The sequence below is a fragment of the Leptodactylus fuscus genome, chromosome 5 (assembly GCF_031893055.1).
Source record: "Leptodactylus fuscus isolate aLepFus1 chromosome 5, aLepFus1.hap2, whole genome shotgun sequence".
NCBI classification, from domain to species: domain Eukaryota; kingdom Metazoa; phylum Chordata; class Amphibia; order Anura; family Leptodactylidae; genus Leptodactylus; species Leptodactylus fuscus.
The window spans coordinates 130,904,847-130,920,156 of NC_134269.1; the positions used below are offsets into that span (position 1 = coordinate 130,904,847).

General features: G+C 44.4%; 1 protein-coding gene across 3 annotated transcripts in view; it reads right to left on the reverse strand.

The window, feature by feature from the left end:
• ST7 (suppression of tumorigenicity 7) overlaps nucleotides 1-890 on the reverse strand; it is a 90,618-nt gene extending 89,728 nt beyond the window's left edge. The window contains exon 1 of one of the 3 annotated variants that reach the window (XM_075274265.1): nucleotides 683-890. In XM_075274265.1, the coding sequence (XP_075130366.1) occupies nucleotides 683-833 (151 nt within the window). In that variant the 5' untranslated portion in view covers nucleotides 834-890. Of the gene's footprint in view, nucleotides 1-315; nucleotides 338-682 lie in introns of those variants that run through there. The other 2 variants (XM_075274264.1, XM_075274268.1) reach the window with 2 other exon arrangements.
• Between the last annotated feature and the right edge of the window lie 14,420 nt (nucleotides 891-15,310).

Here is a 15,310-nt window from a genome sequence, read left to right on the forward strand (position 1 = left end):
CTACTTTCCATAACACCTACAAAGGAGTACAGGAGTCTAGAAGGGTGTAGTCACAGGTGATTAAGGGTATATTCACACATTCAGGTTTTGGAAGCCAACATGAGATACAGAATAAAGGTGGCAGAACTTACCGTATCGCTTGTTCGAATCCACTTCTGGTTATGGCTCGTAAAACTGCACCTGAAGGTGTGAATATGCCCTAAAAGAATAGTTCTGTAAGGGAAGAGGAAACCTCACACGTTTTTTTTTTTGTAACCGGTGACTATTATACAGTGCTCTGCTATGTAGTCACATTGACCGTGTGACCATATTTACCTTTATCGAGTAATCAGGCTGAGTTCATTACTATTAATACATGGCAGTGACGTCACAGTCAGAGCAGATATACCGCGCATCATAGCGAGCTACTGCAGTAAACTCGCCACAACTTTCCCACAAGGCAGCGGAGTGGTCGACGCTAGGACCCAGCGGAACCCTCACAGTCATCCATTGAAAACTCCACAAGAAGAAAACATATAAGACAAGGAGTAATAGTGGCGGTGAAGCCGAGCGGAGAGCTCGAGTACCCGCGGGGGTCTCCACGCAGCCCCCGCCGTGCAGGCACTTCCACAAGTGCAGAAAGTTTCCCTGGCCGTCTCCCCCCTCCTGCGTGCAGGGAACGTGGCAGTGCCCCCTCCTCTACCTGTGCTCAGATTGTCATTGATCTTCAGCGGGACCCTCAGGATGTAGACCAGGAAGAGCATGAAGAAGAACCACACGGTCCACAGATACGTCCACGACCACACCACGCACGACTTGAGCTGCTCCAGGAAGCCTGTCCCAGCTTCAGCCATATTTTAGTGTGTGAGGGCTGAGCGCCAGAGCTGCTCTCTGTGCGGCCCACACTGCAGCCAATCCTAGAAGAAAGGCGCCTCCTCCCCCTCACTGCTCACCACACAAGCGGCTGACAGCTCCGTGTCTACACGCGCCCGCCGCGTATACCACTAGACTTACCCAGCAGCAGGAACGACGACGTCCTGAACACTACATACAGCCATATGCTGCAGGAAGCTGGCCTGCCGGGCTGCGGCATAGACTGGCCCACTATAGCGCTCCACTTATGATTGGAGGACCTCTAGCTTTTTATATGAAGTCTGAGGCCGCTGATACAGGTGGACAGACAATACGGAGCTGAGGTGGCGGGAAGTCTGTCAGAGGACACACTACATAGCTGGACGTATGAAGTAAAGGAGGCTGCCCGTCCTAACCAATAATCCCGTGCCTTTCATTTTCTGGGCTGTATCAGAATATGAGAGCTGCAATCTGATTGGTCTCTACCTAAGGCCTCTACACTTCTTCTCTATGGTGTCCTGTTGCTAGATTACAGGCTGGCTCAATAAACCAAATTGTAGGCACTACCTGTTTTGTTCAAGGGTATGTTCACACGGAGGAAAAGGTGGCGCTAACCTTTTCCGTTTTGTGAACTTTCCGCGCAGCTAGCCGTGACGAGATGCTGATGCAGCATTGGTATTCCGTCACAGCATCCCTTTCCTGAAGAGGCCTGAATGAATGGGCCTAAACAGAAGTGTCTGACGCCGCGGCTGACTTAGCCTCGGAATCTGCGGTGAGATAGGTCATATCGCTTCTTCTTTACGAGCGGCTCCCATGGAAGTCAATGGGAGCCATTTTTGCATGCGGCTTTTGAGGCGGATTCCGCATCAAAATCTGCCTGCAAAAAACTCTGTGTGAACATACCCAAACACTGACCATTTCCTTAGGAGTAACATGGCCTACGGCTACTTGCCGTCCATAGGGAACTGCTGGCCTATTGTTCTTACAGGGATAAAGAAATGCTGAAGGCAACTATATGGACAAGTTCATTTTTGAGTGTAGTAAAGGGTTTTGTTATGTCCATATCTGCGCTAGTAAGTCAGTTCTTTTGGTTCAATGGAGAACCAGAAGAATGGACAATAACAAACCCTGAAGAAAGCTGACATAAACAGAGCCAAAGGAACCTACCGACTATTAAAAAAAAAAAAAAGTTTTTGTTTTTTCTTAACTGACAAAGTTGGGCTTGCAGCAAGTTTAAGCCTAGGGGTTTCTGGCACATCTGCGCTAGACACACAAATGTGAACATAGTCTTATTCTTTTCCCAGCATTTCACTGCTGAGAGTGCATTCACACAGAGTTTTGTGGCGCTATTTTTGCCACAAAACCGGTGTAAAGAAGCAGCGCTGTAAAACAGAATCCCATTGAGTTCAATGGTTTCCGTCTTACGCGCGCTACTCGCTGAACTCAATGGGAGGCTTTTTTACCCATTGAGTTCAATGTGTTTTGCGCATTAAACGGAACCCATTGAAATCAATGGGTAAAAAAAAGCCGACCATTGAGTTCAATGTGTAGCGCGTGTAAGACGGAACCAATTGAACTCAATGGGATTCTGTTTTACAGCGCTGCTTCTTTACACGAGTTTTGTGGCAAAAACAGCGCCACAAAACTCTGTGTGAATGCACTCTCAGATGGGAAATACTGCTCTCGAGTTGGTGGTTGAGACTCCAGAAAAGTCCTGTACGGAGAGCACCCGGCAGACCTCATTACAGTCTGTGGGTAACTGCTGTTTTGGTGCTTGGGCTCTCTGTTGTTCGTGGACCCAAACAACAGCCCAACACAGGTGTGAACCTAGCTTCACATCTCAGCAGCAATTTGCCAGATGAAATTATTCCTTTAACCATTTCATGACCAGACCATTTTCCCTGCTTCATGACAAAACACATTTTTGATGTTTTGGTTTTTTTTTTGTTAATGCTTTTACATCCTGCTTTCTAAACACCATACCTTTTTTCATTCAAAAAGCCATATTAGGGCTTATCTTTCAGTACTTTGTAATGGTGCCATTTAATATTCTGAATAAAGGGCAATTGGAGAAAAATTGCGCTTATGTCTCATTCACATGGGCTTCGTTTTAACAGTGTTCACTGTGCAACCAAAGTGACATATTATCTGTATTCTGTGGATCTGTACGATTATGGCAATACCAAACTTATATTGCGCTTTTTGTTTTTTTACATTTTAACTCCTTAAAAAATTAACTTTGCAAAAAAATATTTCTTGTTGCAATATTCTGACGCCCATAACCTGTAACATATACAGGGATGCTTAAAGAGGACTTTTAACGTTCTCAGGGCACATGTGGTGTATTACACGGCTAGAAAGCCGACAGTGCACTGAATGCAGCGCTTTTCTGTTCTGTCAGTCAGGAACGCCCTCCTTACGGTAGCGTCTATTGCGCTGTACTGTGAGAGGGGGCGTTCCTTACCGCCCAGAGATGACGCTGAGCCGTGAGTACTGTGCTGGTGGTGCGCGGCAAGCACACAGACCCCATTATAGTCTATTGGGTCCGTGTGCTTTAACTGAACAGCACTTGCAGTTGCGATTGTATTCCGTCCAGGGGGGGTCCTTATGCATACTCCGCCGGACGGAATACATAAGTTAATGTAAACCAGGAGTCAGATGAGTGGGTTGGCGCTTCAGTGTGTGGTGGAGGCGGCCGCTGGAGCAGCACTGCTGCTGATGGGTGAGTGATGAAGCAGCGCTGTCTCCAGGGCTGCCCCAAGTCATCTCTTTTTTTCTTTTTTTTTTTTCCTTTAATGTAGATTGTGAGCCCCACATAGAGCTCACAATGCACATTTTTCCCTATCAGTATGTCTTTTTGGAATATGGGATGGAAATCCATGCAAACACGGGGAGAACATACAAACTCCTTGCAGATGGTTTTTTGCCCTTGGCAGGATTTGAACCAAGGACTCCAGCGCTGCAAGGCTGCAGTGCTAACCACTGAGCCACTGTGTGGCCCCTCCCCAAGTCATCTCTTCCTGACTCTATAACAGTGGTTTTTAACCTTGTTTGACGTACCGAACCCTTCTTTAGTGATAAATCAAATATAATTTTTTTCCAAATTCAAGACATAGGTATATGGGTTTTTTTTACTGGTACACAAAATGAACCGTGCATAGGGCCTAGGGTTCGATCGAACCCTGGTTAAGAACCACTGCTCTATAAGCAGAGGGGGACTTTTTCAGCACAAAAACTTTGCTAAAAAACTCGGTTTATATTCAAGTATACACGGTATCTAATTTTGTCACACATTGGGTTCTTCTCATAATAGACCTTAGACCTTTTTGCTTATTGTCCCTTTAACTGAAGCTGATGCATTAACCCAAGTTACAGAAGGATTATAGCTACCTTGCACTCACTGATGAGCTTATATGGGTCCTCTATGACCCAGCAGCTCTTGAAGTTCCTCAGCACCCAGTGGATCACATGACTATGAGGCCAGGGGAAAACCACATCATGACAGCTCCCATAGTTGTATAAACAACGCTCGTATAGGTACGTTCTTGCAAGAATAAACATCTGACACTCAGACGTATTACGTCAAGGGGCGGTCGGAAAGCGGATAAGTAGGTTCTGTTTCAACAAAGTTTGCTTAAATAAATAGTACAGTTGATTATAAGGAAACTTTGAAAATCACTGCTGTGCCCACTTAAAGGACCACTAAACCCAAAATCCAGACACATGAAAAAGAATAAGTAATTCCCCTATACGACACCTCACATCATCTCTTGATTTTCCTTGCTTTTCTTTCCTTGTATGTCATAATTACAAAGCATGAAAAATAGATAAATAAATAAAACACATTTCTTTTTTCTCTTTGGCAGCCATGTTTTCCCTCCTCAAATGCTACTGCACACGAGCCAAGTAGTTTAGGAGGATAGGGTAGGGTTTAGGCTGCACACTTTTTGAATATACACTCACCAGCCACTTTATTAGGTACACCATGCTAGTAACGGGTTGGACCCCCTTTTGCCTTCAGAACTGCCTCAATTCTTCGTGGCATAGATTCAACAAGGTGCTGGAAGCATTCCTCAGAGATTTTGGTCCATATTGACATGATGGCATCACACAGTTGCCGCAGATTTGTCGGCTGCACATCCATGATGCGAATCTCCCGTTCCACCACATCCCAAAGATGCTCTATTGGATTGAGATCTGGTGACTGTGGAGGCCATTGGAGTACAGTGAACTCATTGTCATGTTCAAGAAACCAGTCTGAGATGATTCCAGCTTTATGACATGGCGCATTATCCTGCTGAAAGTAGCCATCAGATGTTGGGTACATTGTGGTCATAAAGGGATGGACATGGTCAGCAACAATACTCAGGTAGGCTTTGGCGTTGCAACGATGCTCAATTGGTACCAAGGGGCCCAAAGAGTGCCAAGAAAATATTCCCCACACCATGACACCACCACCACCAGCCTGAACCGTTGATACAAGGCAGGATGGATCCATGCTTTCATGTTGTTGACGCCAAATTCTGACCCTACCATCCGAATGTCGCAGCAGAAATCGAGACTCATCAGACCAGGCAACATTTTTCCAATCTTCAATTGTCCAATTTCGATGAGCTTGTGCAAATTGTAGCCTCAGTTTCCTGTTCTTAGCTGAAAGGAGTGGCACCCGGTGTGGTCTTCTGCTGCTGTAGCCCATCTGCCTCAAAGTTCGACGTACTGTGCGTTCAGAGATGCTCTTCTGGCTACCTTGGTTGTAACGGGTGGCTATTTGAGTCACTGTTGCCTTTCTATCAGCTCGAACCAGTCTGGCCATTCTCCTCTGACCTCTGGCATCAACAACGCATTTCCGCCCACAGAACTGCCGCTCACTGGATGTTTTTTCTTTTTCGGACCATTCTCTGTAAACCCTAGAGATGGTTGTGCGTGAAAATCCCAGTAGATCAGCAGTTTCTGAAATACTCAGACCAGCCCTTCTGGCACCAACAACCATGCCACGTTCAAAGGCACTCAAATCACTTTTCTTCCCCATACTGATGCTCGGTTTGAACTGCAGGAGATTGTCTTGACCATGTCTACATGCCTAAATGCACTGAGTTGCCGCCATGTGATTGGCTGATTAGAAATGAAGTGTTAACGAGCAGTTGGACAGGTGTACCTAATAAAGTGGCCGGTGAGTGTACAGTGAGTGTGGCCATTTAGTTGGAAGGAATCCCTAAATTAACTGACAGTATGAAAAAGAAATAGACAGTAGTACCTTTAGCGCCAGCAATAGAGTACACACAGTGGACAATACAAACTAGTACGGCTCCACGGGAAAAGTCACCCAACTTTCCCAAACTGCTGAATGGCAAACATGTCTTATGTTTTGACAATTCCCCTCTTTCCTATATCCCTGCAATATTAACTATTCTTATTTTTTAGGAGCTTTGGAAAGCTGAGTAACATCCAATAAAAAGGTATTCTGAATACCAGATCTCAGTACTGTCCTGCTGGTGACATATCACCTAATCCTGGACCACCTCAGCATATTCCCACTGTCACATCTTCTTCCTCTCACTACATACACTGACCAACAAAAGGGTAACAATATTTTGAACTTTTGGCTTTCAGGCTCCATATCTCACCATCCACGACAGCAGGGGTAGGCAACCTTTTTTTATTCAGTGTGCCGATTTAAATGAAAAAAAAAAAAAAATCAAAGATGACGTCCTCGGACTGCCGCGCAATAATTGTAAGGCTGACGACCCCTACACTATAGTCATATAGCACAAACCACAGCATAGAGGTACTGTCATACAGTGCTCCCAGCCACATACGTTTACCACTATTTGCCTTGATACACCTGTACTTTTCCAGTAGAAGCAATATAAGTACACGTATAACTGACAATTAGTGGTAAATGTATGTGACTGGTAGCAGAATGAGGTAACACTATGTACCTGGATGCTGCATTCCCGGCTGCCGATACTTTCATATATTTTTTTTTAAGTGAAACGCTGATTAATTTCAGCCACATTTAATTCCTGGCGATGTGGCAACAGCAAAACCACAGCCAGAAATTAATGGGTGTCACACTTACACCAAAGTGACAGCACTGGTGCCCAGGGACTGGATTTGACTATAGCCGCATCTGGGTACTCATTGTGTCGCCACCTGAAAAGAAATACCCTAAGGCCGGGGCCCCACGGGCCTAGGAAACGCCGCAGGAAAAATTGCGGCATTGTACAGTACTTGCAAAGTGGATGGTATTCATGCGAATCCCATGCCCAATTTGCGTGTCCGCGCTGCGATTTCCAAAACTGTTGCGGTTTTGAAAATCGCAGCATGTCAATTATATCTACTGAAGTGCCAGTGGCTTTCCCATAGATATAGTTTAACAGAAAGTCTGCGGAGGAAAACTTCGTGAACTTTCTGTTCAAAGCACTGCAGGAAGAACCGCAATACGCATGCTGCAGTTGTTCCCGCAGCACTTTAGCGTGGCGGTTCCAGCCCTTGGGGCCCCCATGGTTTAATATCCTCCTCCAGCTGCCCCAGTTTAATGTCACCCTCCATCTGCCCCCTAGTTTAATGTCCCCCCTCCATGTGCATTCAGTTTAACTGCCCCCCTACATCTGCCCCTAGTCCTCCCTCTTGCTCACAAATGCTGTCTCTTCTCTCTTTATCATCCAGCAGCCCCCATTGCCGGAAGCTTGCAGCAAGCACACAGTCCCGTGTGGCTCCGCCCACTAACGTGTCATAGCCTATCCTGTTGATAGGCTGTGATGACATCATCACAGGTCCTTCAAAAACCTTCCACTAGCTAGGCAGGCCGGATAGAAGCAGTCAGAGGGCCGGATGTGGCCCACGGGCCGCACATTGCCCAGGTCTGCCCTATCCTATGGATAGGGGATAAATAGTTGAAAGATCACTATTACTATTCATTTCAAGTGGGGGTGGAAGGGGATATTGTTATATACACTCCAGACACTGTATTGTTTGCACGGTGTAGGTTGTACTCACATTCTGCTGCAGTTGTTCCAGGGAGAGAAGGTTGTCCAGCCAGAAAGTCCACGGGGAGTGCAGCGGGATGCCCTCACTGGACCGACGGCAGCTGAAGGCAGACAGCGAGGAGCAGCTGCACCTGAACCATCACCAGCCTGGAGCTGCCGCAGGAGCCGGACAGTGAGGGCATCCCGCTGCACTCCCCATGGACCTTCTGGCTGGACAACCTTCTCTCCATGGAACAACCGCAGTAGAATGTGAGTGCAACCTACACTGTGCAAACAATACAGAGTCTGGAGTGTATATAACAATATCCCCCCTGCGCTTGACTCGAGTATAAGCCGAGGGGGACTTTTTCAGCACTAAAACTGTGCTGAAAAACTCGGCTTATACTTGAGTATATACGTTACATTAAAAATGAATTGACAGGGCCGCAAATGCAGACAGATATAGGACCTACTCAATAATTTGCAGCTCTTCAATTTGGCCCGGACACACAGCCGCAAAAACAACGGAAACTATGTGTATGGGCTAATTGAAATATAATATTCCATACTTTTATCCACAATTGTGGATAAAAAGCATGGGCATGTGCATTACAGTTTAGTAACTCCATGTGCTTCATATTAATAGTAGCTAATCCCATCATGTCCCTCACATTAACCCCTGTGTGCCTCATATAAGGGTTACTAATTAGAGATGAGCGAACACTGTTCAGAACAGCCGTTCCGAACAGCAAGCTCACAGCACGCTCCCATAGAAATGAATAGAAGCGGCCGGCACGCGGGGGGTTAAGCGGCCGGCCGCCAGCAAAGCCAGGTGCTTCCATTCATTTCTATGGGAGCGTGCTGTTCGGATGGGCTGATCCGAACAGTGTTCGCTCATCTCTATTACTAATATGTGAGACATATGAGGGTAATAATTAAGTATCTTCATTATTAAGGTCCTTTATTATTACCTCCATATATCTCATATATTAGAAACCCTTATATGAGGCACACAGGGGTTAATGTGAGGAACATGATAGGGTTAATTGTTATTAATGTGAGGCACATAGAGTTACTAAAACTAAATAACCCCAAGTACCTGACATTAATAGGAGTAGTAACTCCAGCCTGTACCTGTGTTTTTTACTTTCACTATGCTGTATTGAGCTCTCCTCTTCCTCCTCCTCTTCTTTGCAGGAGCTCATCACCATAGTAGGCAGTGTCTTTGTGCTGCACAGCGCTTAGCTCTGCCTCCTGGGCTTTCCTCTCTCTCTAGCAAGACAGGAGGGAGCATCCTATATCATTGCTGTAGCAAAGCACGGAAGGGACGCTCCCTCTTCTCTTAATATCTGCAGGTGCCGTGATGGCTGCCATGCCAGATATGCCACACGTGCCACTTTTGACAGGTTGCCGACCCCTGCACTACAATCATCTTGGCTATCTCATATATAAATTTGGCAAAATAATAAAAATTAAAAGATTAAAATTAATTAAAAAGATGTATAGGAGCAAAACAGTAAAACAACACAGTTACATCACAAGAATCTGCATAACTAATCATATGCTAAATAGTTGCAAGTCAAATTTATGTATGAGATAGCCAAGATGATTGTCTATAAAATGATGGTAGTCTCACATATGAGACTGTAGGGGATGGTGAGATATGGAGCATGAAAGTCAAAATCTCAAAACATTGTTACCCTTGTGCTTGTCAGCGTAAACAATACCAACACACCAAATCCACAAATCTGGTGGATGTGTTGGTCTTCTGCTATCTGACAACTACTCCATCACCGCAATACATCTCTAACCTGCTCTTACCCTCCCCTCCTTTGAAGTGCACTCTATCTGTATTTACTCACTCTCCAACCTCCAAATGGCTGCCATATACTGCTCACCAGAGAAGTGCATCTGCATCAGATGTATTGTTTTTTTCTTCAATAAAGCTATTCTAGGAGCAACACGGTGGCTCAGTGGTAAGTACAGTAGCCTTGCAGTGCTAGAGTCCTGGGTTTGAATCCCGCCAGGAACAACATCTGCAAGGAGTTTGTATGTTCTCCCCGTGTTTGCGTGGATTTCCTCCCATTCTACAAAAGACATACTGATAGGAAAAAAAAGTACATTGTGATCCCTATATGGGGCTTACAATCTACCTTAAAAAAAAAAAAAGAATTCTGGTCTGAGCGCCAGGACCTACCATCGCTATCATTGACTGTTTCTACACCTGGCTCATGCACTTCCTCTTCACTCATACCCCCAGTATCATCATAGGTAATTTCAACATTCCAATTGACTCAAATCTGATCAACACCTCTTTTGGTCTCTCTCAGTGATCCTTCTCTGCCACTCACATAGGGACACACACAGTGGATCTCATCTTCACCCGCCTCTGTTTCTTATATACAACCTCTCTAACTCTCCTACCACACTCTCTGAGCATAATTTACTAACATTATCATCCCTCTCCTCTGTACCAGACCACCCAAAGAAGAAACTGTCCCTGCAGGAACCTTAACTGCCTTGACATGTGCCCACTCTTTGACTCTGTTTTACCACTCTCTGGCATATCCTCACTCTAGGATACAGATGCCACCACTGTTTTCTATAACACCATCATTTCTTTAGCCTTTGACTCAGGGGCCCCCTTCACACACATCAAAGCTCGGCTGTTTAATAGGCATTCCTGGAACACGGTCCTGACAAAAAAAAAACTGAGATGGGCTTTATGCGTTGCAGAACGCCTCTGGAAGAAGAGGCACTCCAAGAAAGACTTCCATCAGTTATAAAGAGGCAGTTCTCAAAACAGGTCTATATCACCACACTCATATCTTCACTAACCCACAACCCCAAACAGTTATTCAATACCTTCAACTTCCTACTCCATCCTTTGGTTCCTCTTCCAACATCACTTTGATGAAGAATTTGCCTCTTGCTTCAAGAAAAAAATTGACACCATGAGAGAGAGCCTCAACCTACACCCCACTCATCCACTCTACCCAATTTAACAAGCTTCTTCACTGTCAATCTCTACCCTAATTTCAGAATCCTGCCACCTGTGCACTTGACTTGATCCAGTTGCATCTCATCCTCAACCTCACTGAAGTCTTTAGTCCTGCTCTAACTCACCACTTTGACCTATCTCTAAGCAGAGGAACCTATCCTTCTGCCTTTAAACATGCTACTGTCATACCACCACACTATCTCATTGGTGCCATATGCCTCAAAACTCATTGAACAACACAGTCACTCTGAACTATCCTCCTATCTTTCGTCCGACTTACTCTTTGACAAACTAGTCAGGCTTCCAACCCCATCACTCCACAGAAACTGCTTTAACCAAAGTCACAAAAGACCTATTAACTGCCAAAGCCAAACGGCACTACTCTGTTGTCCTCCTCCTTGACCTTTCTTCCGCCATCGACACAGTCAACCACTCTCCCTTGTTACAAATTCTCTCATCTCTTGGCATCACAGACATGGCCCTCTCCTGACTTAGCGAAGAGTTTAAAATGTTATCGCTGACATCCAGAGCATCTACAACCTGTCCCCTCCATACATCTCTGACTTAATCTCCCAATACCTGCCCACATGTAACCTTTGATCCTCTTTATACAACAGCCTCCTAGATTTATCCCTTATACTCTGGAACTCACTACCACAACACATCAGACCAGGGGTAGGGAACGTACGGCTCTCCAGCTGTTGCAAAACTACAACTCCCAGCATGCATATTGGCTCTGCTGTTCTGGGAACTCCCATGAAAGTGAATGGAGCATGATGGGAGTTGTAGTTTCACAGCAGCTGGAGAGCCGAAGGTTCCCTACCCCTGCATCAGACCGTCTTCCACAATCACAAGCTTAAAAATGGCCTGAAGACTCACCTATTCAAGAAGGCCTACAACCTCTAGTAGTACTACTGCCACCACACCACCATCTGAACAGCTTCTACTCTCACCTACTGTCCCTATCTCCTTTTCCCTCATAGAGTGTAAACCCTTGCCAGGAGGTCCCTTTATCCCAGTGTACCTGTTGGTCAATGTCAGTATTGTACTTTTTGTATATTGTATGTAAACACTCAGATGTACAGCACTATGGAATTAATGGTGCCCTATAAATAAATAATAATACTATTTTTACCTGCATAAATCTGCCTCCTTGCGTTATAATCTTACTATATTATTCCAGGATTTCTCTTTCAGGATTCTGTTAAAGCTGGGCAACATACCAGATAAAGCAGTCATAGGGACTGTTGAATATTAAATATACCTAAATAAATCCTCCTGCTTGCTCCCAAATCATAGCAAAGCTTGCCTGATTTGCTACCCATGCATAATATATGGAGCTGTGATAAAGAATGCTGTATCCTATATTTATCTAAATAAATTCCACTCCTTGCCACAGAATTTTGCAATATCAGCACACCAGGCTATGCTGGATTAGGAATTGCCGTATACTAAATATATCGAAGTAAACCTTCCGCCTTGATCTATAATTGCTTCTTAACATGACAGATGCATTTTTAAGGGTCCCATTAGGTAATATACCAGACAGTGTTGAAGTACAGTATAAAGAAAAATCTGGCACTTTCAAATGAGTATTTAACATGGAATACAGCCCAAAGTTTATTTAATCAAAACAGACATCAGATTAAATGCCAGAAATAGGAGCAATGTGGGAAAATCTGCATCAGGGTAAAGCGGTGTGGCTGTGTAAGGACGCAAAATCACGCTCATGTAATCCTTTGCTTTCCCTGGCATAATTCATGCTCTGGAGATACTTTGTCTCCTTTACATTTAAAGAAGACCTTTCATGCCTTCTGATATCAGCGGAATTACAGTATATACAGCTAGAAAGCTGACTGTGCTGAATTCACCCCAGTGCCAGAGATATCTGTGTCGTTAGTTTCGGCCCCCACATCTTTCCAGAGGGGCCAGTCTTACAGCTTTCTAGAGGTATGTAAGACCGCCGATGTCAGAGGACATTAAAGGTCCTCTTCAATAGCACTTCATTACATCATTAGACAGAATAAGAATTAAACCCCGTTTCTTCCACAATACTTCCCGCACCCTCCTGAACTTTCTGTGATGTCATGCTACTGCTACTATCCAGTCTTCAGCCACTAATGGCACTGCTCAGAGGCAGGAGACACGGTTTGCAAATTTTCTCTCAAACTGCTCAGAGCTGCAGTTTAGCAATACAGCAAACATAGCTAGAGATTAACTATAACATGCAGCTCTGTTTTTACCTTTAGTTTTCAGGATTTAGTGTCCCTAAAGATGGGCTGTAGGTCACATGACTCATGACATCTCTATACAAGTCTATTGAGAGGGGATGGACGGATGCAAGAGATAAGAGAAGAAACCTAGGCTTTGTTTGATGAGGGGAGTAGAAATCTTTCTACAATAAAAATATATCCTCACCTCAGTAACTGTCAGTAGTTCTCTGTATATGTCCTGCAGACTCCTGGGATGTTTTTGAGTGAGAGAGTGCGTTATACAGTAGATTCTCCTGTACATATATATATATATATATATATATATATATATATATATATATACACACAGTCTCGGCCTCCCAAATCCGCAGGGGAATGAAAACTAGAGATGTAATATTGCATAAACTGCAGAATATAAGTCATATAATGACCGCAAAAAGTGTTACTCATCATGTACACACCTTGCCTTTTATCCTGAAAAGTCAAATGAAAAGACAGGTATGCTTTACCTGGTCACTAACATTTCAGACAACTTAGTCTCACTTCACAGAGCGTGTGATTCTGGACAAAAAAAAAATGTTGCTGCTTTCTGCCTGAAAAACCTCTATAAAGTTACTGATACAAGGCATCTCCCTTCTAGCTAATTTACAGTTCATTCCCTGTTGTTATGCAAGGTTTGTCTATAAGCAATAGGGAATCATAGTGGGGAGCGGAGAGGTTCTTTTCTCTGCGCACAGTGAATGCAGAGGGGGGGGGGGGGGTCTTCTATGTACTTGTATCTATTTCTGGCTGCTTGTGTGACTACAGATGGGATATTATTAACAGCAAGGTGCTTTACTGGCTGTGTTCATAGATTGTTTGCTTGTATTTTTTCCTGTGTTTTAGCTGCTTACCTGCCCTGTATCTATAATCTAGTATTTATGGATCTCCTGTATCATGGTCACTTGGGCTTTTCTAAGCTATTTGTCATCTATCACACAGTTACTCCTGGCAGTATAACCGATCACTAGTAATAATGGATAGAGGAATGTGGCAGTCTGCTACTTATGGAACATGCCCACAACCTGAAAGACAAATGTAAACTGTGCTACAGTCATATGGGGATAGAAGCATCATTAAAACTAATAGGACATTGTGTATGAAGACCTATACAAAATTTGGAATGGGGTGGAATTGAAGAAAAACTGTGTGCGCGCGCCACTTAATTCTGACGGGCTTTGTTTTTACAACAATGTACTTTTTAGTAATACCATTGTGGGGAATGTCTAATATTTTGATCATATTTTATTCAAATTTTTATTGGAAGTAAAATGGCAAATAAACCTGAAATTTGGGGGTTTGATTTTCCCCTCCCGGTACAGCTTTCACCGTATGGGAAAAATATGTTTGTAGATGGGCTTTTTCTTGATGTAAACTACCATTCAAAAAAGTTTAGTGTCACTTTTAGAAATTTCCTTATTTTTGAAAGACAGGTTTTTTTCAATGAAGATCACATTAAATGAATCAGAAATACTCTCTACACATTGTCAATGGGGTAAATGACTATTGTAGCTGCAAGCATCTGGTTTTTAATGCAATATCTACATAGGTGTATAGAGGCCGATTTCCAGCAACCATTGCTCCAGTGTTCTAATGGTACATTGTGTTTAGAGATGAGCGAACACTAAAATGTTCGATGTTCGAAATTCGATTCGAACAGCCGCTCACTGTTCGAGTGTTCGAATGGGTTTCGAACCCCATTATAGTCTATGGGGAACATAAACTCGTTAAGGGGGAAACCCAAATTCGTGTCTGGAGGGTCACCAAGTCCACTATGACACCCCAGGAAATGATACCAACACCCTGGACTGACACTGGGACAGCAGGGGAAGCATGTCTGGGGGCATAAAAGTCACTTTATTTCATGGAAATCCCTGTCAGTTTGCGATTTTCGCAAGCTAACTTTTCCCCATAGAAATGCATTGGCCAGTGCTGATTGGCCAGAGTACGGAACTCGACCAATCAGCGCTGGCTCTGCTGGAGGAGGCGGAGTCTAAGATAGCTCCACACCAGTCTCCATTCAGGTCCGACCTTAGACTCCGCCTCCTCCGGCAGAGCCAGCGCTGATTGGCCGAAGGCTGGCCAATGCATTCCTATGCGAATGCAGACTTAGCAGTGCTGAGTCAGTTTTGCTCAACTACACATCTGATGCACACTCGGCACTGCTACATCAGATGTAACAATCTGATGTAGCAGAGCCGAGGGTGCACTAGAACCCCTGTGCAAACTCAGTTCACGCTAATAGAATGCATTGGCCA